Raw genomic sequence first — 25238 nt, forward strand, 5'->3', positions numbered from 1 at the left:
CTGTTAGCACTTAAATACATATATCTCGATCGTGTTTTTAAAAAATAAGCAACGCTCTTTTAGTGTGGTGTGAAGACGGTAATACCATTCTGTAAATATTCTTTGTTTACCGCTAAAAGTACGAGAAAAGAGAATGAAAACATGCCATATCTTACCCAACCTATATTATGTTAAACCAACCATGCGCTTTAATGCACCTTTCGTTTCGTCACGGTCTGGTAACGACGCTAAAGTTTCTCGTTAACCGCAAACTGCCAAGATTGTAAACCGATTTCGACGCTATAATAAGTACAAAGGTCGTTATGTCGTTATAATGCAGCAATTCAACGACAACAGCCTTTCTTTATTTGGATTCATACGTAATAATAGCACCCAAACATTCGTTTATTGTGTCAACTATTTCCTATATTGCTTCTTTGTTATGATAGGCTTTTATGTTCCTGGAACCGAAACGCTACTTCGCGATTAGAGCTTTTCTTGCCCGACTTAACTTTGTTCAAATTAATGAATATGTTCTACTATAAACATATACCATGTACCAAACATTGCTTATCTTGTGAATGGTCAACTAAAACATGTAAACTATGCGATGTCTTGTAAAGTTATGTAAACTGTTCACGCAAAACATAGTTTCTAAAACTTTCTGTTAAAACTAGCTTCGTAACTTCTCTTGTGTGCGTCACAATCGTAGTTTTAGTGGAACAATCGCACGGAGCACGGACAAAGAAACTTTTTCTTTCCTTCTTCGCGCGATCTCTCACAGCGCTACTATTGTTCCCTTTTATGACGAAATTGAACCCGATCGTTTGTGACGAAACAAGTGGTTTTAAAACCAGCGCTATTATATTGAAGTATTTTATAAAGAACTCTTGACTTAGTGTCCATTTATATTTTACCTCAAGCTTTAAATGCATTAATGTTTTACAGTTTGCATTTATTACATACTACCGCCTATATTTATACTAGGTCGGGGTAGGATGGTACATATTTTCATTATACTTTTATCCTCCTATTCGGTGGTAAAACAAGGGATATTTATAGAATCACAAAACCGTAATCCCACGACTCTAAAAGACTTGGTTCAACCGCCTGCTTATATAGTAGGTTGGGGTAAGATGGAACAGGCTTTCATTCTCTGTTATCGCCCCATTTGAAAGTAAACTATAAACGTTTAAAGAAACATAAAGCCGTATCTTCAGGACTCTTAAAGATCGTTGTTAATTGTTAAATAAACGAATAAGAAATGTCGAATATTTTGTCTTGACATATCCCCAAAAGTTCTCAAATATTCTCAAATGCATTTAAACATCATGAAAATGAAGTGGTAATAACGGCCCCGTAGTAACACTTATTTTTAACCGGATATTATAAAGCTTGAACAATTTATTCACATTTTCTGATAATGGCCAAATGCTTAGTATGCCAAATGGGCTGCATGCGTGCCTCGGGCTCTGGTTTGAACCACGTTGTTTTGAACCTAACAGGTCTATTTTAAGCGACCGCGTGCACGAGAATAGCTGCACCAAATAGAACTGACCATGCAGGGATTTTTAACCTTTTTAAAACGCCACCTTTTAAAGGACCGAAAAATATTTTTAGTGGGGTAGCGTAAGATCGAACACCTTTAGCACCTAATGTCCTGATTGTGTTTTAAACAATTAACAACAGTCTATAGGGGTCGTGAGGATACGGTTTTATGATTGATTGAATGTTTTTTGTTTACTACCAAATAAAAGGAGAAAATAGAATAAAAAATGTCCCATTTTCCCCACCGTACTACATATAATATATTCATCCTCTGCGTGTTAACTTTTCCTACTGGGAAGTGACTGCTCGCAGGTTAATAACAGTACAGAACATGCATAGCGCTGGTAATTTTCAAGAAAAGTTTTTTAGTAATGCATTTAATTTCTTTTCTTTCGTATATGGTAACAAAGATTAGGATAAACAAGAATCCAAAAATTATAATAGAAAATTCGTAACAATGCGCTTTGGGTTAACTTCCGTTTTAAAAGCTGCGGAATGCGTGTACCACCGAATAAGATTTATAAATCATTAACATTAGCTAACCAGGTTAAGCCAAGTTTTAGGGTGTTTTTCAGTGACGTGTTTATTTGGTATCTTTTTAAATACGGTATTATAAAATAATGAAAAGGCTAAATCCATTTTTAAACTGCGGAATGCGCGTACCACCGATGCGATTTATAAATCGTTTACATTAGCACATTGTTCAGCGCTATTGATTGCTTTTACACTGCGTCTTGGTTCCAAGGCACTCTATCAACAACATGCTGAAATAGAGTGCTGAAACTGTAAATGAGAACAAGGCTTAGCCGTAGTATGAATTATAAATGAGCTTATGCATAAGGTCTCTTCATATGCACGCTGTTGGTTAAAAGTAGGTTAGATACGGCAGTTGGTTCTTTATGTCTCGGTATCAGTCATGTCAGATAACTTAACCACGGTGGCAACTGGTTAATAGAGTAGGCTACATACATATACAAGTACCGTAAGACATGGTTTTATATTTACTTCTGTAAGCACAGATAACAAGCACTTGGAATGATAAGAAAAGTTATTCAAACTAGGACGAGCTTCTTCATACCAGTAGTAGATAATGTAGTTAAGTAACAGCGGTTAGTGGTGTGGTCATAATGTAAATACAGATGACCAAATACCCTATTAGTCTAAACGAACTCGTTTAACCTGGTTCAGCGGGAATACAGGGTCACTACAGGTCATGTTCGTTCGATATTGTGTAATAAAGTAGTCCGCGATTACGCGGGTAATTAATTTTCAAGTAGTTCAGTGTCGACATGCAAGTTCGCAGGCTTTCCCTTCGCCACCTTGGTCGGTGACGTCACTTGATTGACAGTAGCAGCCGACGTTTGTTACGTCACAATCGCGATAATGTTAAGGCGTTCTAAATGTAACGCGCCAGACGCCGGTAGAATGAAGTTAGTTTAGTTATGGTTGCCGGCGAAGTATTTAAATTACAGTTTGTGTGGTGGAACAACCATTACTGGTTAACAACGAGTGGTAAGCCGCGAATTAGAGTTTTCTTTATGTCTAAGTAACGATACCTAATATCGAAGGAAGGGCCGTGTTAATTTACAGGATATGCAAAAAGGTTAAGTTATAAATGTAGTTGCCTATATATAGTAGTGCGGGAAATGACGAGACACCTTTAGCACATAATATCCAAATATTCTGATCGTGTTTTGAACAATTAACAACGGTAGTCGTGGGAATACGGTTTTTAATTCTTTGAATGTTCTTGTTTACTACCAAATGGGACAAGAAAATAGAATGGAAATGTGTCCCATCTTCCCCCTACCCTACTACATCTAAGCAAGATTCTTTTAAATCCAGAAAGATATACAAAGGTGTATTTGAGTTATAGTTTGGGTATCTATGTTTTCTTGCAGTTTATTTATTAGGGTTATTTCAAATAGGACCAACTGGTTAAGTTTACGAATCTAAATCGATTGGAACGTATCTTACAACGCACACGTATACAAGATTTGTGTTTAGTTTGGAGTTACTGAAATTACAGGTAAATGTTTGTAACAGTCGGTGTAATGTGGTTATCACTTGTAGTACACGATGGTCCACCCTGGTGTTATACCACTAACTACTGAGATTCACTAAAATCCAAATAATTTATCAATATATAAAATAAAGGCGGGATATGCACTTGCAGAGTGTAGAGTTTCGTAGGTGTTATCCGAAATTTGTATAAAAGAAAAAAATGGTACAAGAGTATACAGTCTAAGTTTTTATAGGGTCACTGCTGTTCTACACCAGTTGATCTGTAGGTTTTACGTTTACTTTCCATATTTCATGTTATGCTTCCTATTCAAGACTTCATACTCTTTACTTGCAGTCTGTTTTAAACTGCTTATAACTTTCTTTCAATATCCATCTCTACTTTTTCCTCTCTAGTGTCTTTTCCCCAAGCGGTTTCTTCCGCCTGTTAGTCATCATGTCTCAACAACAACAACAAGAACAAGATAACTTGCAACAAGAACAAGACGCCCAACAAGCACAATTTGTTCAGCAGGAAACGATTGTTGATGATGAAACACAACAACAGGTTTTCCTTCAAATTACTTTTTCTTTCTGTTATCTTTTCCCTCTCGTTTGAAAGAAAACTGTTTACCCCACATAGTATAGCATATTACATGGCAACTCGTAAGCTGGTACGAGGTGAATGTAATAGAACACCTGTGTTATAACGACCGTCGTTCCCCTCTCACGTACGTAATTTGTATCCTCGTGGGGCGGATAACATATTCATTATAAACACGATGTTCTGTTTCATACACCACATGCCGCAGAATTGTATGTAAACCATATAGGTACAACAGCAAGCATTACAGTCTAGCAGTGGAGCGGTTATGTCCTATATATATTGTTGTCCCTTATTAACACCTGGTTTATTGTTATGAATGATTGTAACTTATCCTCAAGTGGCGGACAACGACGGTTGTAATAACACGCTTACAAGTTACTACCTATGTGCTTTTTGTTCTGTGTTCTGGTCAAAGCTTTTATTTATATCATAGCGACTGTAAACATAATCTAGAAGTGTAGCACCGACCGGGGCCAGAACCGATTAACCCCAAATTAGCATTTCCGTTAGTTGGTAATTATTACGTCTAATTATTGCTTAACGAGTAACGCGTTAGTTCCTTTGTTATTTCCATTGTCTTTTGCCTCCAAACAAATTCCCGAACGCGTCGTGTTTTCTCTTTATTTTGTTGATTATGATACAACAACAGCAACCGGAAGCCCGCAAAGAAAAATCGGGAAAAAAGAAAAAGTTTTTGGTAAAAAAGAAACGAAATGGGAACGGCAGATCGTTGGATTGGAAAACTGTTAAAAAAGCAAAAAAGAAATCAGAAAAATCTCAAAACAAATCTTCCCCAACTGAAAGCGAGACTTCGGAAAAACATTATTTTATTGAAGAAAGTGAAGAGATGAACGGAATGAATGAGGTTTATTACGTCACAATGCCCCCTTCATACGTCACGATTGCTCTTCAATGCAGATAAACGCTTCTCTACGTCATATTGAAACCGCTTTTGTCATTTTTTTGTCATTGTTAAACATAAGTTGATTTATTTCATTTTACAGTGTTGCCAGATGCATTCCGCTGCGGTGTTTCCATTTACATTTCATTGGTTTTTTATAAAACTTTTCAGGAATACTGCCTTGTCCATTTCTTGTTTCACCCAAATATTGTTATTGTATTCCGTAAAACATCTCTTTTTTAAGTAGTGCGTCGAAAATTTATAGTCCTATACAAGTCGTCTTCATCAGGGTGAATCATGAATGACACTAGGATTTACCGTTGTTATTCAAACTGATGAAGACAACCTCTATAGGACGTCGAAACGTCGCTACACCAATAAGTGCCAGAAGAACCATTTTACAAAACCCATTTAACATGCTATGCAGCAACATTATATAAATCTTTATTTATTATGGGCTAACAACGTTGTCTTGTCTCACAGGAAGGAATGTCTCAAGACAAATGGAAAGGGAAAGGGAACTTCATGACTCCGCAGATGATGCACGCGCTTAAGATGTCGCAGACACAAAGTCAGGTATGTGACGTCATAATCCTCACACATCATAACAATCACATGACGTAATAATGACTCAGCACAAATACAAACAAAAATACAACAACGAAGTAAAAGGGCGAGGTTTCTCAGCTGCGGGAAATTCCCTCGATGCAGCGCGAGTTCGAAAGAACACGGCAGTTCAGAGTTCGGTGAGCTCTCTGCTACCACCTTCCGGTTCTCTCCGCCGGCTTAAACTCTCTTCCCACAAAAAAAAATCGTTTAAAATAAAAGGCTCCACAATTCCAGATAAAATATCACGAAAATTTTGAGAAATCAAAAGGAACTTATACCCCGGTTAACGAAACGCCTGAACTTCATCGAATACGTTGCCAAAAACACCTCAGTGACGTAAGTATGACGTCACGATGACGTACACCTACAGCCACTCCCTTAAAACTTCTCTTTCTACACAAACACACGCACTCCGTCTTTTTCCACCGCTTCATAATCTTCCCACCATCTCTCTTACTTTACCCTTCCCATCTTTTCCCCGACTTAGCTTGAGTATCAGCGCGAAATGAAAGAGCTGCAAGGCAAATACAACCTCGACGCTTGTCTGCCCGACCTCCCTGAAATCGAGATTGCTAAACAAGCTGGAATACTCGCGAGCAAGGTTCGGGTCTTTTAAGCTTTCCTTTATTCTTACCTCTACTTTTGCACATATAGGGCCCACTATAGAGATGTATCTCTGATGTATCTTTAGTAGGCCATGTTGCACCGTCGCTTTTTTGTTTTTTCAAGTTTTTTAATTTTTTACTTCAGCACGCTCTCAGTTTTATTATTTAAGCACTTCTTCTACTTTTGCACGCGTTCGCTTTTATTTAGATTCATGCACCACATATTTTGCACATTTCCAGTGTGTTTTGTATAACTTATTTCCTTTGCTCGTGTTTTGATTTTCTTTCATACGGGTGCTTTCAAAAATATTCGCGTATTTTTCCATTGCTTGACCTTTATGAAGTAACCCTTCATTTGTGACGTAACAAACCGCATGGTGAGGTGTGAAGATTCTTGGGTGAGTTCATGACGTAACATTAACACAAGAAACCTTGCTGACGTCACCACCTGATTACAGACGGCGTATAGAAGTGGTTTGTCCGACGTATTGGATCGGTTCAAAGGTTTTCAACGACTTGAATATAAGGACTACGCCGACGTTCAAAGGAGTTTGAAAGCGGCAGAAATCTCGGATGTAAGTTTAATTTAATCGCGCGCTATCGCAATAAAGACGTTATAAAAATGACCGCGCAAAAGTTGCCATACCGGCGTAGACAGATCGACGAAATAACTGAGTATCAATGTTTCGGTCATCGACACGATGACGTCAAAGTCTTGATGTCATAAGTCTGACGTCATGCCTGCCGATACTTATGCGTTAATATGTGGACCGAAGTACGTGATAGGTTTTTGTGTAACAGGTTAATAATCCCAACGAACGCTGATTTGACGGAGCAATCAATACGTTTAAATACCTTCCAGCAATATAAGAGGAAAGAACCGTTGCCTAACAACCAGGTCGATCGTTCAAAAAACTTTCCAATAAAATTCTTGATATGTATAAGATTAAGTCATGTCTGTTACGTCTCTCCTTTCGAAATGAACAGCTGCATGCGTCTTTTATACCAATGCATAAAAACACTCTAGGGGGTTAACTAGCACTCCTGCAACTCCTAAACTTTGCGCCTATGTTGGACCTGTTATAATGAATTTCTCTAAATTTAACCAAAATTATGTACAGAAAAATTACAAGGAAGATTGGGAGTATGACAAAAGCAACGTGTGTTACCCTGCCACACTTACGAGCACCTATGATGCAAATACCAAGGCTCAAAGGAATGCTAGTAATGTGAGTGTATATTATAGGCACATAATATTTCCATACAACATAAAGCATATCTATTTCTTTTCGGATAAGGACCTACACTAAGGGACTAACGATTTGACTCACAAAGTCACTTATATGGTAACTTAAAAGCTGGCACGAGGTGCATGAAATAGAACACCCGTGTTGCCTGCTAGTGATATAGGTGTTTTACAATGTTGCCTCACCATATAATATCCATAAACCGCATCTGCTTCTATGTGGATGAGGTCCTACGGAAGATACTTTAGGGGACCAAAGATTTAAGCTAAATTTATAGGGATTTATATTTATTCTATCACCCCAAACATTTTCTACATATATCCCACACTTTTTACGCATGTTTTTAACAACTATCGTTTTGCCGTTGATTCCCTTGTCTTTATTTTTTAAATAATATGATTTTCGCTATCTTTTTTCGAAGAGAAAATTCAAAAATAATGTTATGTTATAACTTTGTGTATTTTCAGAAATATTATAAAGAAGGTTTGTCAAAAAGTCTTGAGAATGTGCATTATGATGTCACTAAGACAGAGTTGTACAAGAAAATCCAAGACCATTTGAAAGCAACCAGCAGTGTAAGTTTAATGTAACTACATGTGGAAATAATATTTCCCATGTTTTCCATGCACATGATCTTATAATCTATTTATGTGAACTTACTCTGCATACCCGAAATTAGAAGTGCATGCTGCAAAAATCTCATACCAAATAACACGAACTTGTTTCTTCACAGAATGAATATAAATCTGCTTATGAGAAGAATAAAGCCAACTACACCCCGATACCCTACACACCAGACATGATTCGGTTTAGAGCTCTGAGCAATGTCATGAATTGGGTAAGTTTCGCTTATTCTTATGCACATTACAACTAATGGCCTACATGTTAGATGTAATGACCGTACTTTTTATTCGTCAGTTTAATTAGTTATGTTTATGAACCATATGTGTGTTTTAATGACTGTCCATTCATTCTTAAAATATATAGAATACATTCTTTCCACTGTAATAAGAAAAATAGAAATAAAATTCTAACAGTATATATATGTATATATTAGTTATTTTTGGCTTAAATGGAAACGTCAGTTTCTTTCTAATAAAAGACTGACGAACCCAGTTGGGCAAATTATTTACCTTTTTTATTTAAATGGAAGCGTTTGGTGCAAATGAATATTAGGAATATTATATCTCACCAGTCTGACATAATATTTAAACCTTTACTTTTTACAGAACATGTACACAGCTGAGGCTCGAAAGTTATGGGAACATTATCATCTTGTTGTCCCAATCCCCATCATTGCTCAAGCTTTACAAGTATGTCTGTTTTAATAGAATGTCAATTATTTATCTTCGTGTGGGAAGACTGTTTCGACAACCCATTGGTGGTCGCTGGGTTAGAGCAACTGCCTATTCTACTTTTGTGTGATTGGGACACTTGACAGCAATTGCTCCAATCCAGCAGTTCTATATGGACTGTTTAAAAATTGTCAAAATACAATAAAGAAAATGAAAAAGAAACAAAAATAATTACTAACAAAGTTACACTTCAGTAACTTGTAAGTGGGCATGAAGTGAATGAAATAGCACACATGTGTTATAACTGCCGTCGCCATGCAAGGATATGTAAATTACATTCATAATGATCCATTAATGTTGCGTAGACTGCCAAGATGACATCACAGAAGTGGTACAAAGCAGATTTCAAGCGTGATTGCATCGGAAAATCAGGACCAGCTGATATAATACATTACCCGCAATTACAACAAGCAAGAAAAGCTGCAGGGTTTGCAAGCAAGGTGAAAATATTTCAGTTTTACTAAAATTTGTGTAGAAATATAGGTCAAACTAAGGAATTCTGATGATACTTGAAATGTTACAAAGATCTATCAGTTTTTATTAAACATATTGTAGTAATATGTGTATTGAAAAATACTGTAGAAATATATGTGCAACTGAAATACTGTGAAAATTCTAAAAATGTTATGGAAATATATTGTTTTGTTATTAACATACTGAAGTAATATATTTGTATTGCAACTGCCGGCGCCGTGGCGTAGTGGTTAGCGCGCCTGCCTGTCACCATTAGGCAATGGGTTTAAGGGTTGGCGCTGCTACCATTGTGGGCGTATGTGTACTTGGGCAAGACACTTAGCGACAATTGCTCCAACCCAGTGGTCACTAATGGGTTGTCCAAATTATCAGCCATACATAAAAAAATGAAAAAATCCAAACAAAAAAAATAATCACCCACAAAGTAACATACATGGTAACTCGTAAGCTGGCACGAGGTGTTAAACCCGTGTGATAACAACTGTCGTTTTCCGGCCACGCGAGGATAAAGTAAGTTACATTCATTCATTCATTCATTCATTTATTCACTATATTATGTAAATATATAAAAGTAATAATAGAATGTTCATTTTCTGATAAATTTTTGATACAATCATTACCTTAAATTTTTTTTACAGGTTGAATATACCAAAGCTGCTGATAAAGCAATGTCTCATTATACCCTTGCACCCGATGCCCCTGATTTTATTCGAGCAAAAAAGGCGGCTGAATCCAGTAATGTGAGTTTTGGTTTTAACCAGTCATAAAATCTGTTACAGTTTATTTCCCAACTTTTTTACTGTTTTCTACTTAATTTTATAGTTAATCACATCACTTATTTATCTTAAGTGCTTAAATCATAATTTTTTTTAGTTAGTTTAAATACCCACTTAACAGTCCATAGTTATGACACACTCAACTTAATTTTTTACTATTTAGGCAGGTAATAACAGAGGTGTTTTTGTTTTATGCCATTCTAGGCAACATTCAATACCCTGCATTAGAAGTTGTGAATTTCCACAATCTCTCTTCAACATAGAACATAAGAGCCTGTGCATAGTTTACAATTTTCTTAATTTTTAAAAATTTTAGTTTAAAACTAAACCATCACTGTTCGTGCTAGCATCCTTCACTTTGTGCCCAAACTTATATGCCACAATTTAATCAATCTTTGTTACAGATCAAGTACAAGCAGCAGAAAGCGAAGACGATTGCTGACTTCCAAGGTTACCAACGTCTTGATCCCAGCATGCACCCTGTACTTGTGAAAACTAACAAAACACCAAGCGATGTGAGGATAAAAATAAGATAAATATTTCTACTTTGTTTCCGGAAAAACTTTATGTTTTAGTTTATCAATTAATATGTTCTTTATTGTTGTATCAGGGATAAATGCAAATAGATTTTATACTTTTTATAATTTAATAATTTCATTATTCGCTAGTACACCAAAAGACAAATATAATTCCGCAGTTTCAAAATCATTTTTACTCTTTCAAAATAAAAATTTACTCTTTTTTAACAGCAATCATTCAACAATTAAATAGTATGCATTTAACAATCTTTTGATGTCCTTTATACTTTTTGAATTAATATTTTCTTTAATGTTGCACAGCTTGTGTTTCTTCTGAAGAATTTATATAATATATGTTATTTATTTTTACTTTCGCTTCCAGAAAGAGTATAAGGAAGATTGGGAATACGATAAACAAGTGATCTACTACCCTGTACATATGACACCAGGTTACGAACAAACTGCTGAGGTTAAACAAGTCCAAAAAGATGTAAGTACCTAACATTTCCCAGGCTACAGGGTCTTGTGTAAAATAGAAATAATCCCATTAAAATTGCCTATTTTAATGGCACAGTCAGAGAACTTCTGGTATGTCAGGCCCTGTCCATTTTTTTCTGCTTTTGTAACTAATGCCTGTAATTAATTATATTTGTATAATGTCTTCCTTTCTTCGATATATTGTAATTGGATACCAATATTTAAACTGATGGTGGTTGAAGTGTTATATAAATTGCAGAAAGCTTGATAAACTTGTAGTTCTGAAGACAAAATAACAAATAACTTTTATGATATTTACTGTTTAGGAGTTAACACATTTAATAGTAACTTGTTTTGTTCTTCAGTCATACTACAAGAAAGAATTTGAGAAGAACAAAGCCAAGAACAAGTTTGATGTCACCACAACTTCCAGATATGCTGACATGAAAGCTGACATGACATCCGATGTAAGAAAATAATTTAATGCAAGTTTGATTTGGCATGCCTAACGTTTGTGCCATTACAGGTGAAATACAAGAATGAATATGAAAAGAACAAAGGAAGAAATCACACGGAGATTCCAGAAACTCATGAGATGAGTTTATCACATAAGCTTCAACCAGTTCTTAGCAAAAAACAATACACCCAAAAATCAAAAGAACAACAGAAAAATGTCCACGTTGGTTCAGGTTAGAATTTGATTTGTATTTGTTACTATTGTAGCACATATATTGGGGTAATGGGCGAACTCATCCCCAAGCACCTAGCATGATTCTTCCTATGATATGGGTTCAATGTTCGTCGCTGCTCCATTTTGAGGGTGTATGTGTCCTTGGGCAAGACTCTTAATGGTAAATGCTCCAACCCAGCGATTAGTAATGGGTTGTCGAAGTTGTCAGCCTCTCAAAAAAAAATTATCACCCACAATTTTACATACATGGTAACTCATAAGGTAGCACGAAGTGTATGAGACAAAACATGCGTGTTGTTTTTTTCGCCCAGCGAGCATAACGCAAATTACATTTATAATAAGTGTTCGTTGCATCTATTGTATTCAAGTCTTTCTATTAAAAGATGTGCAAGACATCAGCCATGCTGTAGAGAAACAAAAACAAGCCTCGAAAAACAGTTACAAGACTGACTACAAGCAGAATGTGGTAGGGAAACCCCCCTCTGATGTCACAGCTGCTTATCCTGAGCATGACTTGCACAAAAAGATGACACATCTCACTAGCAAGGTATGGCTAAGAAATTATGTATTTATTTCACCATAAAAGTATAAAGTTCTTGTCACACACATTTTAGTGAGCACCTCATTTCTGGTTAGATTCATGTGATACCATCTTTGGTAAAGGGCTAACTCTGGGTATTATGGTAATGGGCCAATCTAAATCATTATAATAATAGAATAGTATTATAAAAGCCTAAATCATTATAATAAATGAAAATAATATAAGAGCCTAAACTCATGGATATTTGAATAATGGGACAGCTCTGGTTTAAATTAATGGGCATTGGGGGTAACAGCCAACTCTGGTCTAAATCTTAGGTTCCCGTATCTCTTTAATAGAACTCCAGCTATATAGAATTTAAACACTCCATAAACATGTTATGTGATTTAGCCGGAATACACAAAGGAAGCTGAAAAGTTACGTCAAAGCAACAATCTTCCACCTGACCATCCAGATTTCGCAAGAGCAAGGCAATCAGCAATGAATGCTAGTGATGTAAGTCCCAGTTGTAATAGGGATGATGTTAATACACAACAGTATTGCTATGCTTTGTTGGGCCAAATCCGGGCTGAATCCTATGTCCTCGACCAAAAAATCACAGATAAAGAATAGAGCTGCTGTGCTTTTACAGTTCGTTTCTAAACCAACGCCAATATCAGTAGCAAAGATTTGTCAACCCAACTTCTGAACCTCACTTTTACAAAAACAATCAAAAGTCTTTGTATAAACCACTGCGTTTGACAACCAAATTAAATCAAACAACATGCTACAAGTTTGAACAGTTGGATACCAGCAAATTTAAAAAACAATCAGAATTTTCTGTGCAATAAGTTCCCATTTTAAGTCAATAACACTAATATTCCCTATCCATCAAAAATAGTGAACAATGCAATTTAAAACTTTTAAACGTGTTTCTGTTATCAGATCGAATACACCAAGCAGAAGAAGGAAGCCATTGATACTTACAGAGGTTTCCAAACCATGGACAGCAGAGATCACCCAGTAGTTCAACAAGCCAGTAAAGCTTCTCAACTTATGTCAGATGTGAGTCACATAATTTTTCATACATGTTGGATTCTATTCTATATGGTTAAGGTCCTTGAGATATTGGATTAAACACATTTATGTTGCTTGTTGCAACCTCAAAATAAGGTTGAACAACATAGGCGTTATTACGTTGTACAATATTACCACTATGTGGTCAATACACAGCACACTAAAGTCTAGAGAAAGGTCAGAGTACACAAGCCAACTCAAAAGCAACCTTGTGCAATAAATGTTTAGAACAAAGCGGGATAAGCCTAGAGTGAACAAACAGTTAACAACATTGGTGTTACAGAAAAACTATAGAGAAGATTGGGAGTACGATAAACAAGTGGTTTACTATCCAGTTCATATCACCCCTGCTTATGAACAAGCTGCTGATGTCAAGAAAGTTCAAAGTGATGTAAGTATGGCATCAGCCTATGTTGTTGTTGATTACATATAATGTATTGTGGATTCTTCAGGCAACTTACAAAGAGGGTTACAACAAGGGGAAAGACAAGAACAAATATGACGTAACAACTACTGAAAAATACATGGCTGCCAAAGAATTGGAGAACACTTCATCTGATGTTAGTAACAATTTGTATTATTACCTCACTATTTACAACATTAATGTTACTGTTTCGCCATAGGTAAAGTACAAGAGCGCTTATGAGATGAACAAAGGGAAGAATCAAACTTCAATTCCAGAAACTCATGAAATGAGTCTATCTAAGGAGCTTCAACCAGTTCTTAGCAAAAAACAATACACTCAAAAATCCAAGGATCAACAGAAACACGTCCATGTTGGTTCAGGTAAATATTGGATAACCTTCATTAAAAATACTCTGCTAATACCACTGTGCTTTTTTATCCAGATGTGCAAGAGATCTCACATGCGGTATCAACACAACAACAAGCATCAAAGCAAGTTTACAAGAAAGATTACAAGAAGAACATTGTTGGAAGGGGACCTCAGGATCCAGTGCAAGCTTATCCTGAGCATGACCAACACAGAAAAGCAACTAACTTAACCAGCTCGGTAAGTATATAAACTCTGTCAATGTATTTTCTTTAAATCTAACTCATTTATTCTTATGTGGCGTGACATAACACTTGGATGTTCTGTTTTTTGTTATACTATCTGGATTTTCTCTGATTGAGAATGACCCAAATTCTTGATAAAAATAATGACACAGTAATATCTAAACAAAAATGTTTACTATTCCATCTCTAAACATTAATAAATATAAAATTTAAAAAAAAAAAAAAACTACCCCTTTACATAAAGCTGTTGCAATATCTATTTTTCAAATAAATATAAATAAATTTGGGGCAGAAGTGCACCGGTGTTCCCCCTTAAAGTTGGCGACTTATAATTTACCTATAATTGTTGTTTAGGCGGATTATCACAAGGATGCAGAAGAGATGATGCATCACCACACTCTTCCAGTTGATGCTCCTGAGTTTATAAGAGCAAAAGAAGCCGCAAAGATAGCAAGCAATGTAAGTCATATTATAACATAATACTTTACATATCTCTTCGAAAAACAATAGCAAAAAGATCATATTATTTAACAAACAAAGAGAATGGAATCAACAGCAGTACACAAGTCATTAAACACGCTATGAATAAGAATGAGAAAAAGTGTCAGTATATATCAGTACAAACCTAACAACCAATATGTATAACAGGTTGCGTTCATCTTCTTGAAACTGATCAGAATTTTTTCTTTTGTACAAGTAACAAACTATATTAATTTAATCAAATCAAGTGTTACACATTTACATACATTTCGTATTTCATTAGTTGGAATATCAAAAGCAAAAGAAGGAAGTGATTGACAAGTACAGAGGATTCCAAACCATGGACAGCAGTGACCATCCTATTGTACAACAAGGAATTAAAGTTGCTGAAATGGTTTCAAATGTAAGTTGAAACCACTTTGTGGCAATGCTACACTTAGACTTAGACTTAGAGCTCAGGTTCCTAACTGTGTTGAATACTAGGACTTTACTCCAATATATTTAACGCATACTTGTATATAGTGCTGAAATGGTTTCTAATGTATGTACTATACAGTATATATGAGACTTTAGCAAGCTATAACTTAAAATTCTAATGGTGTTTATTAGATCCCATACAAAGAAGATTGGGATTATGACAAACAGAACGTTTACTATCCAGTTCATATCACTCCTGGTTATGAACAAGCTGCTGATGTTAAGAAAGTTCAAAGTGATGTAAGTATGATACCAGGAGTAAAATATAAATGGAACTAATTCTGATGTGGGTATTTCAGGCAACTTACAAAGAGGGTTACAATAAAGAAAAGGACAAGAACAAATATGATGTAACAGCTACTGAAAAATACATGGCTGCCAAAGAGTTGGAGAACACTTCATCTGATGTTAGTTACATAATTATCATTATTTTGAACATAGTTTCTAATAATAACATCGCAGGTAAAGTACAAGAGTGCATATGAGATGAACAAGGGAAAGAATCAAACTTCGATTCCAGAAACTCATGAGATGACTTTGTCAAAGGAGCTTCAACCAGTTCTTAGCAAAAAACAATACACTCAAAAATCAAAGGAACAACAAAAAAATGTTCACGTTGGTTCAGGTAAACTTATTGTTAACTTCTTAACTGTGTATTATTTACAAGGTAAATTTTCCAGATGTACAAGAGATTTCACATGCAGTATCAACACAACAGCAAGCATCAAAGCAAGTTTACAAGGAAGATTTTAACAAAAATATTGTTGGGAAAGGACCTCAGGATCCAGCTAAATCCTATCCGGAATATGATCTTCTTAGAGAAGTTTCTAAACAAGCTAGCAAGGTTAATGACTGAATATACGTGCTGGGTTATTTACAACAACTATCATCATTTGTTAATAACTAAATATCATATTAAACATGTTTTGTAGGCTGAGTATGTGAGAGAAGCTGACAAGATGATGCACACCCACAATCTTCCACTTGATTATCCAGAGTTTGTCAGAGCAAAGGAGAATGCTATTAATGCCAGTGATGTAAGTACCAAGACTAATACTAAAGTGTAATTTATAGCAGCTTTAATCCAAGCATTCACAAGTACAAAGCATGATTTATAAAGAAAAGTATTTACTAATAAACCTTCGATTTAGCGACAATATCAAAAGCAAAAGAAGGAAGTGATTGACAAATACAGAGGATTCCAAACCATGGATAGCAGTGACCATCCTATTGTACAACAAGGAATTAAAGTTGCTGAAATGGTTTCAAATGTAAGCTATAATCATTATGTAATAATGACTTACTTACATATAGTCGTTTATAACTCTGGTGTGTTGAATACTAGGACTTACTCGAATTAATTTAAAGAAGCATTTACTTAGACATATATGCTCATAATAACTGTTCATAATAGATCCCATACAAAGAAGATTGGGATTATGACAAGCAAAATGTTTACTATCCAGTTCATATCACTCCTGGTTATGAACAAGCTGCTGATGTTAAGAAAGTTCAAAGTGATGTAAGTATGATACCAGGAGTAAAATATAAATGGAACTAATTCTGATGTGGGTATTTCAGGCAACTTACAAAGAGGGTTACAATAAAGAAAAGGACAAGAACAAATATGATGTAACAGCTACTGAACAATACAAATTTGCAAAGGAATTAGAAAACACCTCATCTGATGTAAGTGTGTTGGTTTTATTTGTACATCATGAGGATAACTTTGTTGTGTATCAGGTGAACTACAAGAATGAATATGAAAAGAACAAAGGGAAGAATCAAACTTCGATTCCAGAAACTCATGAGATGAGTTTATCAAAAGAGCTTCAACCAGTTCTTAGCAAAAAACAATACACTCAGAAGTCTAAGGATCAACAAAAAAATGTTCATGTTGGTTCAGGTAGACCCCCTCTTAACTTAAGATTTTTGTATTATTTACACAATTATTTCTCCAGATGTGCAAGAGATCTCACACGCGGTATCAACACAACAGCAAGCATCAAAGCAAGTTTACAAGGAAGATTTCAACAAAAATATTGTTGGGAAAGGACCTCAGGATCCAGCTAAATCTTATCCTGAATATGATCTTCTTAGAGAGGTTTCTAAACAAGCTAGCAAGGTAATATTTAAAACAACTTCTAAGTGATATAATACTTCATGTTTGTACAAATTTTTTACACAACTGTTTTTTTAGGCTGAATATGTGAGAGAAGCTGACAAGATGATGCACACCCATAATCTTCCCCTTGATTATCCAGAGTTTGTCAGAGCAAAGGAGAATGCTATTAATGCTAGCGACGTGAGTGTAACAACATCAGCTGTTTGGATAAAAGAACTTTAAATATATAATCATTACCTTTACATTTCAGCGACAATATCAAAAGCAAAAGAAGGAAGTGATTGACAAATACAGAGGATTCCAAACCATGGACAGCAGTGACCATCCTATTGTACAACAAGGAATCAAAGCTGCTGAAATGGTTTCAAATGTAAGTAGCAAACAGCTAAGACACCATCAATGTTGTATTATAATCTAATGACACATTTTAATAGATCCCATACAAAGAAGATTGGGATTATGACAAGCAAAATGTTTACTATCCAGTTCATATCACTCCTGGTTATGAACAAGCTGCTGATGTCAAGAAAGTTCAAAGCAATGTAAGTTTAACATCATAAAAGCAGTTTCAAAACAAACTCATGACACCACCGTTTTATGTTTTAGACAAATTACAAGGAGGGCTACAACAAAGAGAAAGATAAGAACAAGTTCAATGTCACAGATACCGAACAATATAAGTTTAATAAAGAATTAGACAATACTTCCTCAAATGTAAGTTAATGCAGCTGGATATTAAGAAGTTGTTGCATTGTATTTTCATCCCTATATTTTGTTCTTAGACGAACTACAAAAGTGAGTATGAGAAGAACAAGGGAAAGAATCAAACTTCGATTCCAGAAACTTATGAGATGACTTTATCAAAGGAGCTTCAACCAGTTCTTAGCAAAAAACAATACACTCAAAAGTCAAAGGAGCAACAACAACATGTCCATGTTGGTTCAGGTAAATATTTGATAACCTGCGTGGAAGAATATTTTTTAATAACATTAAAACACCTTCTTCAGATGTGCAAGAGATATCACATGCAGTATCAACACAACAGCAAGCATCAAAGCAAGTTTACAAGGAAGATTTCAACAAGAACATTGTTGGAAAAGGACCCCAGGATCCAGCTAAATCCTATCCTGAATATGATCTTCTTAGACAAGTTTCTAAACAAGCTAGCAAGGTGCTTTATAAATTACAATGAAGAAACTTATGTTTAAAGTCTGTGTATGACTAAATCTTTACATAACGTAACACAGGCTGAATATGTTAGAGAAGCTGACAAGATGATGCACACCCATAATCTTCCACTTGATTATCCAGAGTTTGTCAGAGCAAAGGAGAATGCTATTAATGCAAGTGATGTGAGTGTAACAACATTCGTACCATAATTGCTGTCTTTTAATCAGTTAATTTATATTGTTTATTTTTAGCGACAATATCAAAAGCAAAAGAAGGAAGTGATTGACAAGTACAGAGGATTCCAAACCATGGACAGCAGTGACCATCCTATCGTACAACAAGGAATCAAAGTTGCTGAAATGGTTTCTAATGTAAGTAATGTAGAATTCATATAGATTCATTTATTTTAACAGCAAATTCTCATGACATGTTACAATAGATCCCATACAAAGAAGATTGGGATTATGACAAACAGAATGTTTACTATCCAGTTCATATCACTCCTGGTTATGAACAAGCTGCAGATGTCAAGAAAGTTCAAAGTGATGTAAGTATTATATAATTAAAGTTTGAACTCCACAAATACTTGCAAAACTGGGATAAATGATCCAGTTATGGTTTGAAAATAATAAAATGTCCAAATAATTCCCATGTTTTAGTACATGTTACGGAATTTTTCTTAGGCAACTTATAAGAAAGGATTCAATGAAGACAAAGACAAGAACAAGTATAATGTAACAGACACTGAGCAGTACAAATTTTCCAAAGAACTGGAAAATACAGCATCTGATGTAAGTCATGTGCCTGTATAAATTGCGACAAACAATTGATATTTACTTGTAACCTTGATGTAACAGGTTAAGTACAAGAGCGCTTATGAGATGAACAAGGGAAAGAATCAAACTTCTATTCCAGAAACCCATGAGATGAGTTTATCAAAAGAGCTTCAACCAGTTCTTAGCAAAAAACAATACACTCAAAAGTCAAAGGAACAACAAAAAAATGTTCATGTTGGTTCAGGTAGACTTTTTGTTAACTTTATAAATTCTGTAATACTAACGCTGTAATGCTTTCTCCAGATGTGCAAGAGATCTCTCATGCAGTATCAACACAACAGCAAGCATCAAAGCAAGTTTACAAAGAAGATTTTAACAAAAATATTGTTGGAAAAGGACCTCAGGATCCAGCTAAATCCTATCCTGAATATGATCTTCTTAGACAAGTTTCTAAACAAGCTAGCAAAGTAACTTAATTTCTCTCTATTAAAAACATATTCAGGTGCAATTACTTCTAAAATATCCAACTTTTTTGCCATTGCCACATCTACTATTTGTTTCTTTACCTAATTTTTTACATATTGATTTGTAGGCTGAGTATGTGAGAGAAGCTGACAAGATGATGCACACCCACAATCTTCCCCTTGATTATCCAGAGTTTGTCAGAGCAAAAGAGAATGCTATTAATGCCAGTGATGTAAGTAATGTTACCTTCTGTTACCATCTGGCTCCATGAGATGTGTTAAGCCTAATATTAATATGGTGATATGTACAGAGACAATATCAAAAGCAAAAGAAGGAAGTGATTGACAAGTACAGAGGATTCCAAACCATGGACAGCAGTGACCATCCTATTGTACAACAAGGAATCAAAGTTGCTGAAATGGTTTCAAATGTAAGTAATGAAGAATTATTCTGACTTCATTTTTTGCTGCAATTTTTTCATGACAATTGTTACAATAGATCCCGTACAAGGAAGATTGGGATTATGACAAACAGAACGTTTACTATCCAGTTCATATCACTCCTGGTTATGAACAAGCTGCTGATGTTAAGAAAGTTCAAAGTGATGTAAGTTTTTACATAAAAGTTACACAATGCAACCTGTTTAATATTTCAAACCTTCTAGGCAATTTATAAAAAAGGATTCAATGAAGAGAAGGACAAGAACAAGTTTAATGTCACTGATACTGAACAGTATAAGTTTGCAAAAGAACTTGGAAACACTTCATCTGATGTAATGCTATATATTTTGTTAAATCCTAACAATCCACCTGTAATACTTTTGTTGTGTAACCAGGTTAACTACAGAAGCGCTTATGAGATGAACAAAGGGAAGAATCAAACTTCGATTCCAGAAACTCATGAGATGAGTTTATCAAAGGAGCTTCAACCAGTTCTTAGCAAAAAACAATACACTCAGAAGTCTAAGGATCAGCAGAAAAATGTCCATGTTGGTTCAGGTAAATATTGGATAACCTATATTAAAATAGACACTAATACATTTTTGGAATGTGCTTCTGCCATGTAAGTGTAGCTGTATTAACTGTAGACAATTTCCAGATGTTCAAGGAATATCACATGCTGTTTCCACCCAAAAACTTGCCTCTGATGTTCCATATCATGCCAACTATGACAAGGAAATGCTGGGGCGAGCACCGGCAGATGTAGCCAATGCATATCCTGAATATAAACAGCTAAGAGAAGTTTCAAAACAATCCAGCAAGGTTTGTTGATGAATAATGTTAAAGTTTTTGATGTGGTTTAATACAGATCACTGTTCATTCACGCCCAATAAGTTGCGATTTGTGCTAACTTTCTAAACTGTACAATAAACCAGATTCTATGAAGCATAGAATGGTTTTGAATTTTTGTGTTACACCGATAATCTGACTCAATATAGAGATTATACCACCATAGAAGTTCACTTGTTACCATTATTTTTGTATTTAGGCTTGTTTAATTTTACTAATTAAATCGTAATAAACATCTTCCCTCTTGCTCTTTGTAGGCTGAATATGTGAGAGAAGCTGACAAGATGATGCACACCCACAATCTTCCACTTGATTATCCAGAGTTTGTAAGAGCAAAGGAGAACGCAAAGAATGCCAGTGATGTAAGTTAGCTTGCTTGTTAAATATCGCATTGGTTTCGAGCTTTTTTCACTAAATAATAAACTATATTAAAACATTAAGTATTGGTTTTCAGACCAGTTTTGTATTAAATTTTACTTTGGATTTATTACACACAAGTTATAAACGTTGTCTTCCCAAAAATTCTTGAAACTTGATTTATATTTAGCTTGAGTACAAAAAGCAAAAGAAGGAAGTGATTGACAAATACAGAGGATTCCAAACTATGGACAGCAATGACCATCCTATTGTACAACATGGGATACGAGTAGCTGATCTTATTTCTGATGTGAGTACAACAAATAATGATGCATCTAAAAGTTACATCATTTTCATTTGTGTCTTCAAGTAAAGTATAAAGGAATGTAATATGGGAAAATAACATAAGTAAATATAATGGTTCTTTGACAGAGTATCGGTAGTATATATGTAAAGCTTATATACCTTTTTTATTTGTCTCTTCAAGTGAATTGAAGAAGAATAAAATAATAGATCATAGCCTACCATCAGATAAAAAACATGTTTTTATGAAATACTGTTGATAATATACAATTGCAGCTAATGCGCTTATTCCTTCACACAACTTGTTTACATACAGCGTAACTACCGTGAAGATTGGGAATACGAGAAGCACATGATATATTACCCTGTTCATATCACTCCTGGTTACGAACAAGCACTAGATGTAACCAAATACCAAAGCAAGGTAATGAAAAGCTTATTCTTCAACAGCTATTTCTGCCAATTTATTTGTTCTACCAATGTTATAATGCTATATTCAGATTGACTGTATCAAGATTTATAATGGGAAGTTGGTTTGAAGTATTATTATTCTTTAATATAACACATTTCAACTTTTACAACACCTGTTTAATGGCAACTTGTATATAACCTAACCAAACTGTATAGAGGCCCAATTATGACAATGTCATGCTGCTTTGAATTTTGATTTTGTCAAAGAAACATAATTTTATTTTTCATCTGAAATTATATCACAGGCTGCATACCTCAAGAATTATGATGAAAACAAATCAAAGAACAAGTTTAAAGTAACCGACACTGAGCAGTATCAGACAGCAAAGAATCTTCTTGAACTTGTTTCTGATGTGAGTTTATTGTTCTAATGTTTAATCATTTATCTTGGTCTATTTATAAAAAAAGGCTTAATCTTGTGTAGGCTTTATTTTTTACAAATGTGGTAACAAAGAACATTTTTATTCAAAATTACAATGAAAATTATTAAAAAAAGTGATAGTCAGACAATTAAAGCATTTTTCAACATTTTTCAATAAAAAGTTTCTTTGAAATGCCCAATGTTACAACAGATACTAACTTGTAAGGAATATAATTAAGTTTAATTGGAATAAAGGACGAAAATGGCTATTAAATTTTCGTCATTAAAACTTCAGCTGTATAGTTATGATATGTTTACATGAAAAACCAGAAAACTGTAATACAAGTGAAACTATTATTGGCAGAAAAATTACCCTGATGGTCTTGGACCTTTTCATTCTGTGTCCGAAACCCATGAGATGGAACGAGCAAAGTCTCTTCAGCCACTGAAGGAAACGGTTTACAGCAAAGAAGCAAGAAAAGTGTTAAACAACTACAACCTAGACAGCAGTAAGTGTAAATGAATGAGTAAACGTAAAGTGTTTATCCTTGCATGGTGGGTCCATGTCAGTTGTTGTAACACGGGTATAAAGTAAATGTAACATATATTTATTCTTGCGCGGCAGGGCTAGTGAATTTATAGCATTGGTGTTCTGTTTTTTAAACGTCGTTCCCGCTTACGAGTTATTAAATGTGTAACTTTCTTTTTACTCTTTTTATACTTGAACTGCAATCATATTACAATGTAAAGGTAATGATCTTATTCCGTTTTTTTACACAAAGGCACCCAAGGTATTTCCCATGCACTGCTCAGCCAGAAGAATATGTCACGTCAGGAATATCTTGAGAACTTCAAGAAGAATGTGCTTGGAAAATGTCCTAAGGATCTTGAGTCTTACCCAGAGTATAAGTTTGCCCGCGATGTGTCTAATATGGCAAGCAAGGTAAGAAACCATGGCTTTAATATTCATAAGTGGACTTGTATAGAGTTACTTCGGCCGTGATCCAATATTTACTTTATTACTAGAGAGGGTATGTGAGAGAAGCTGACAAGATGATGCACACCCATAATCTTCCACTTGATTATCCAGAGTTTGTAAGAGCAAAGGAGAATGCTATTAATGCTAGCGATGTAAGTACCAAGACTAATACTAAAATGTAATTTATAGCATAATCTTTATTTTATCTGCCAGTTATGTAGTAGTAAATTATTAGCTTTTTGATCATCACCTATACAATTATTACTTTTACATTTCAGAGACAATATCAAAAGCAAAAGAAGGAAGTGATTGACAAGTACAGAGGATTCCAAACCATGGACAGCAGTGACCATCCTATTGTACAACAAGGAATCAAAGCTGCAGAACTTGTTTCAGATGTAAGCCATATTCGAACACAAGTTTAAATTATTTTGTTATGTAAATGCATCTGCAGAAAACATACAAAGAAGATTGGGAATACGACAAACAAATGATATACTTCCCTGCCCATATAACACCTGGATACGAGGCAACTGTTGCAGCAAGTGATGCTCAAAGTGATGTAAGTGAAATATACATTCTTACTGTTGTAGAGATGGGCTATATGAAGGTACACCCTTGCACTGTGGAATATACCGGTTCCATCTTAACAGTGGGCATGAAATGTACGAATATTACATGCATATCTGGTGTATAAGCAGACACCCATGCTATAACTTAACCGTGAGCATGAGGTGTATGAATACACCATGTGTGTCTGGTGTATAAGAAGACATTCATGTTATAACTGGACAGTGAGCATTAGGTGTATGAATACACCATGTGTGTGTTTTAAATCAAATTTCACAAATTCAGTTTTGCTTAAATAAATATTAATTAAAATCCTGTGTTTTGTGTATTAGACAAAATATAAGAAGAACCACAAAGAAACCAAGGCTTCCAATAAGTTCAAGGTTACTGACACTGAACAATATAAATCCAACAAAGCAACTGCTGACTTAGTTTCTGAGGTAAGTTGAAACAACTTGTGTTTTAAAACTCAACTTGTGAAACCTTTTTTCCTCTTGGAACATGATTTCAAAAAGAAGGTATTAATGTATGATAACTGGTACCTATTGATTCTGAAACATGGTTCATTTCAAAAATGTAATTTGAAAACTCATATTAAGATTAAGAAAATATTTATGAAATTGTAAGAAACAGGAGTACTGGTGTTTCGCAAGTTTTTCACACAAAAAAGGTTTTTGGACATAATGTAAAAGTATTTGCGAAAAATTAGGCATGATAATTTTTGTTCATAATGTTACATAATATATTACCACAACTTCAGGTAAAATATCGTGAGGATTACGAATCCAAGAAAGGCAAGAATGTGAAACAAATTGAAGAAACTCCCGAGATGGTTTTGTCCAAATCACTTCGACCGATTGTGAGCAACAAACTTTACATGGATAGTGCGAGGAAAATTATGCAGAAATACAACCTTGATGCTTGTAAGTGTTCACATTTTAGCAGTTTCTGTTCTACCATCCTGGACATCTGTAGCTTATTTAAATTCTGTAAATTATTTGTCTACTAATTTA

The 25238-nt window shown here is 34.9% G+C and overlaps 1 protein-coding gene across 28 annotated transcripts in view; it reads left to right on the forward strand.

Annotated features, from left to right (window-relative positions):
* The first annotated feature begins 2962 nt into the window (after positions 1-2962).
* LOC149743584 (uncharacterized) overlaps positions 2963-25238 on the forward strand; it is a 64388-nt gene continuing 42112 nt past the window's right edge. The window contains exons 1-64 of one of the 28 annotated variants that reach the window (XM_089887488.1): positions 2963-3556; positions 3946-4096; positions 5520-5612; positions 5672-5782; positions 5880-5981; positions 6709-6825; positions 7372-7479; positions 7965-8072; positions 8231-8335; positions 8727-8810; positions 9158-9292; positions 9965-10066; positions 10507-10617; positions 11003-11110; positions 11463-11564; positions 11624-11786; positions 12172-12335; positions 12720-12824; positions 13254-13373; positions 13669-13776; positions 13838-13945; positions 14009-14171; positions 14234-14397; positions 14757-14861; positions 15166-15285; positions 15492-15599; positions 15659-15766; positions 15822-15984; positions 16040-16203; positions 16292-16396; positions 16511-16630; positions 16774-16881; positions 16941-17048; positions 17103-17265; positions 17321-17484; positions 17560-17664; positions 17735-17854; positions 17919-18026; positions 18091-18198; positions 18267-18429; positions 18492-18655; positions 18732-18836; positions 18906-19025; positions 19094-19201; positions 19338-19445; positions 19512-19674; positions 19734-19897; positions 20023-20127; positions 20206-20325; positions 20394-20501; positions 20560-20667; positions 20731-20893; positions 20994-21157; positions 21442-21546; positions 21732-21851; positions 22161-22268; positions 22561-22668; positions 23041-23185; positions 23459-23619; positions 23703-23807; positions 23934-24053; positions 24110-24217; positions 24558-24665; positions 24986-25148. In XM_089887488.1, the coding sequence (XP_089743614.1) occupies positions 3986-4096; positions 5520-5612; positions 5672-5782; positions 5880-5981; positions 6709-6825; positions 7372-7479; positions 7965-8072; positions 8231-8335; positions 8727-8810; positions 9158-9292; positions 9965-10066; positions 10507-10617; positions 11003-11110; positions 11463-11564; positions 11624-11786; positions 12172-12335; positions 12720-12824; positions 13254-13373; positions 13669-13776; positions 13838-13945; positions 14009-14171; positions 14234-14397; positions 14757-14861; positions 15166-15285; positions 15492-15599; positions 15659-15766; positions 15822-15984; positions 16040-16203; positions 16292-16396; positions 16511-16630; positions 16774-16881; positions 16941-17048; positions 17103-17265; positions 17321-17484; positions 17560-17664; positions 17735-17854; positions 17919-18026; positions 18091-18198; positions 18267-18429; positions 18492-18655; positions 18732-18836; positions 18906-19025; positions 19094-19201; positions 19338-19445; positions 19512-19674; positions 19734-19897; positions 20023-20127; positions 20206-20325; positions 20394-20501; positions 20560-20667; positions 20731-20893; positions 20994-21157; positions 21442-21546; positions 21732-21851; positions 22161-22268; positions 22561-22668; positions 23041-23185; positions 23459-23619; positions 23703-23807; positions 23934-24053; positions 24110-24217; positions 24558-24665; positions 24986-25148 (7783 nt within the window). In that variant the 5' untranslated portion in view covers positions 2963-3556; positions 3946-3985. Of the gene's footprint in view, positions 3557-3945; positions 4097-4156; positions 5001-5515; positions 5613-5671; positions 5783-5879; positions 5982-6132; positions 6247-6708; positions 6826-6910; positions 7149-7371; positions 7480-7964; positions 8073-8230; positions 8336-8726; positions 8811-9157; positions 9293-9964; positions 10067-10506; positions 10618-11002; positions 11111-11462; positions 11565-11623; positions 11787-12171; positions 12336-12719; positions 12825-13253; positions 13374-13668; positions 13777-13837; positions 13946-14008; positions 14172-14233; positions 14398-14756; positions 14862-15165; positions 15286-15491; positions 15600-15658; positions 15767-15821; positions 15985-16039; positions 16204-16291; positions 16397-16510; positions 16631-16773; positions 16882-16940; positions 17049-17102; positions 17266-17320; positions 17485-17559; positions 17665-17734; positions 17855-17918; positions 18027-18090; positions 18199-18266; positions 18430-18491; positions 18656-18731; positions 18837-18905; positions 19026-19093; positions 19202-19337; positions 19446-19511; positions 19675-19733; positions 19898-20022; positions 20128-20205; positions 20326-20393; positions 20502-20559; positions 20668-20730; positions 20894-20993; positions 21158-21441; positions 21547-21731; positions 21852-22160; positions 22269-22560; positions 22669-23040; positions 23186-23458; positions 23620-23702; positions 23808-23933; positions 24054-24109; positions 24218-24557; positions 24666-24985; positions 25149-25238 lie in introns of those variants that run through there. The other 27 variants (XM_089887489.1, XM_089887492.1, XM_089887491.1 and 24 more) reach the window with 27 other exon arrangements.

The sequence above is a fragment of the Ciona robusta genome, chromosome 1 (assembly GCF_009617815.1).
Source record: "Ciona robusta chromosome 1, ASM961781v2".
NCBI classification, from domain to species: domain Eukaryota; kingdom Metazoa; phylum Chordata; class Ascidiacea; order Phlebobranchia; family Cionidae; genus Ciona; species Ciona robusta.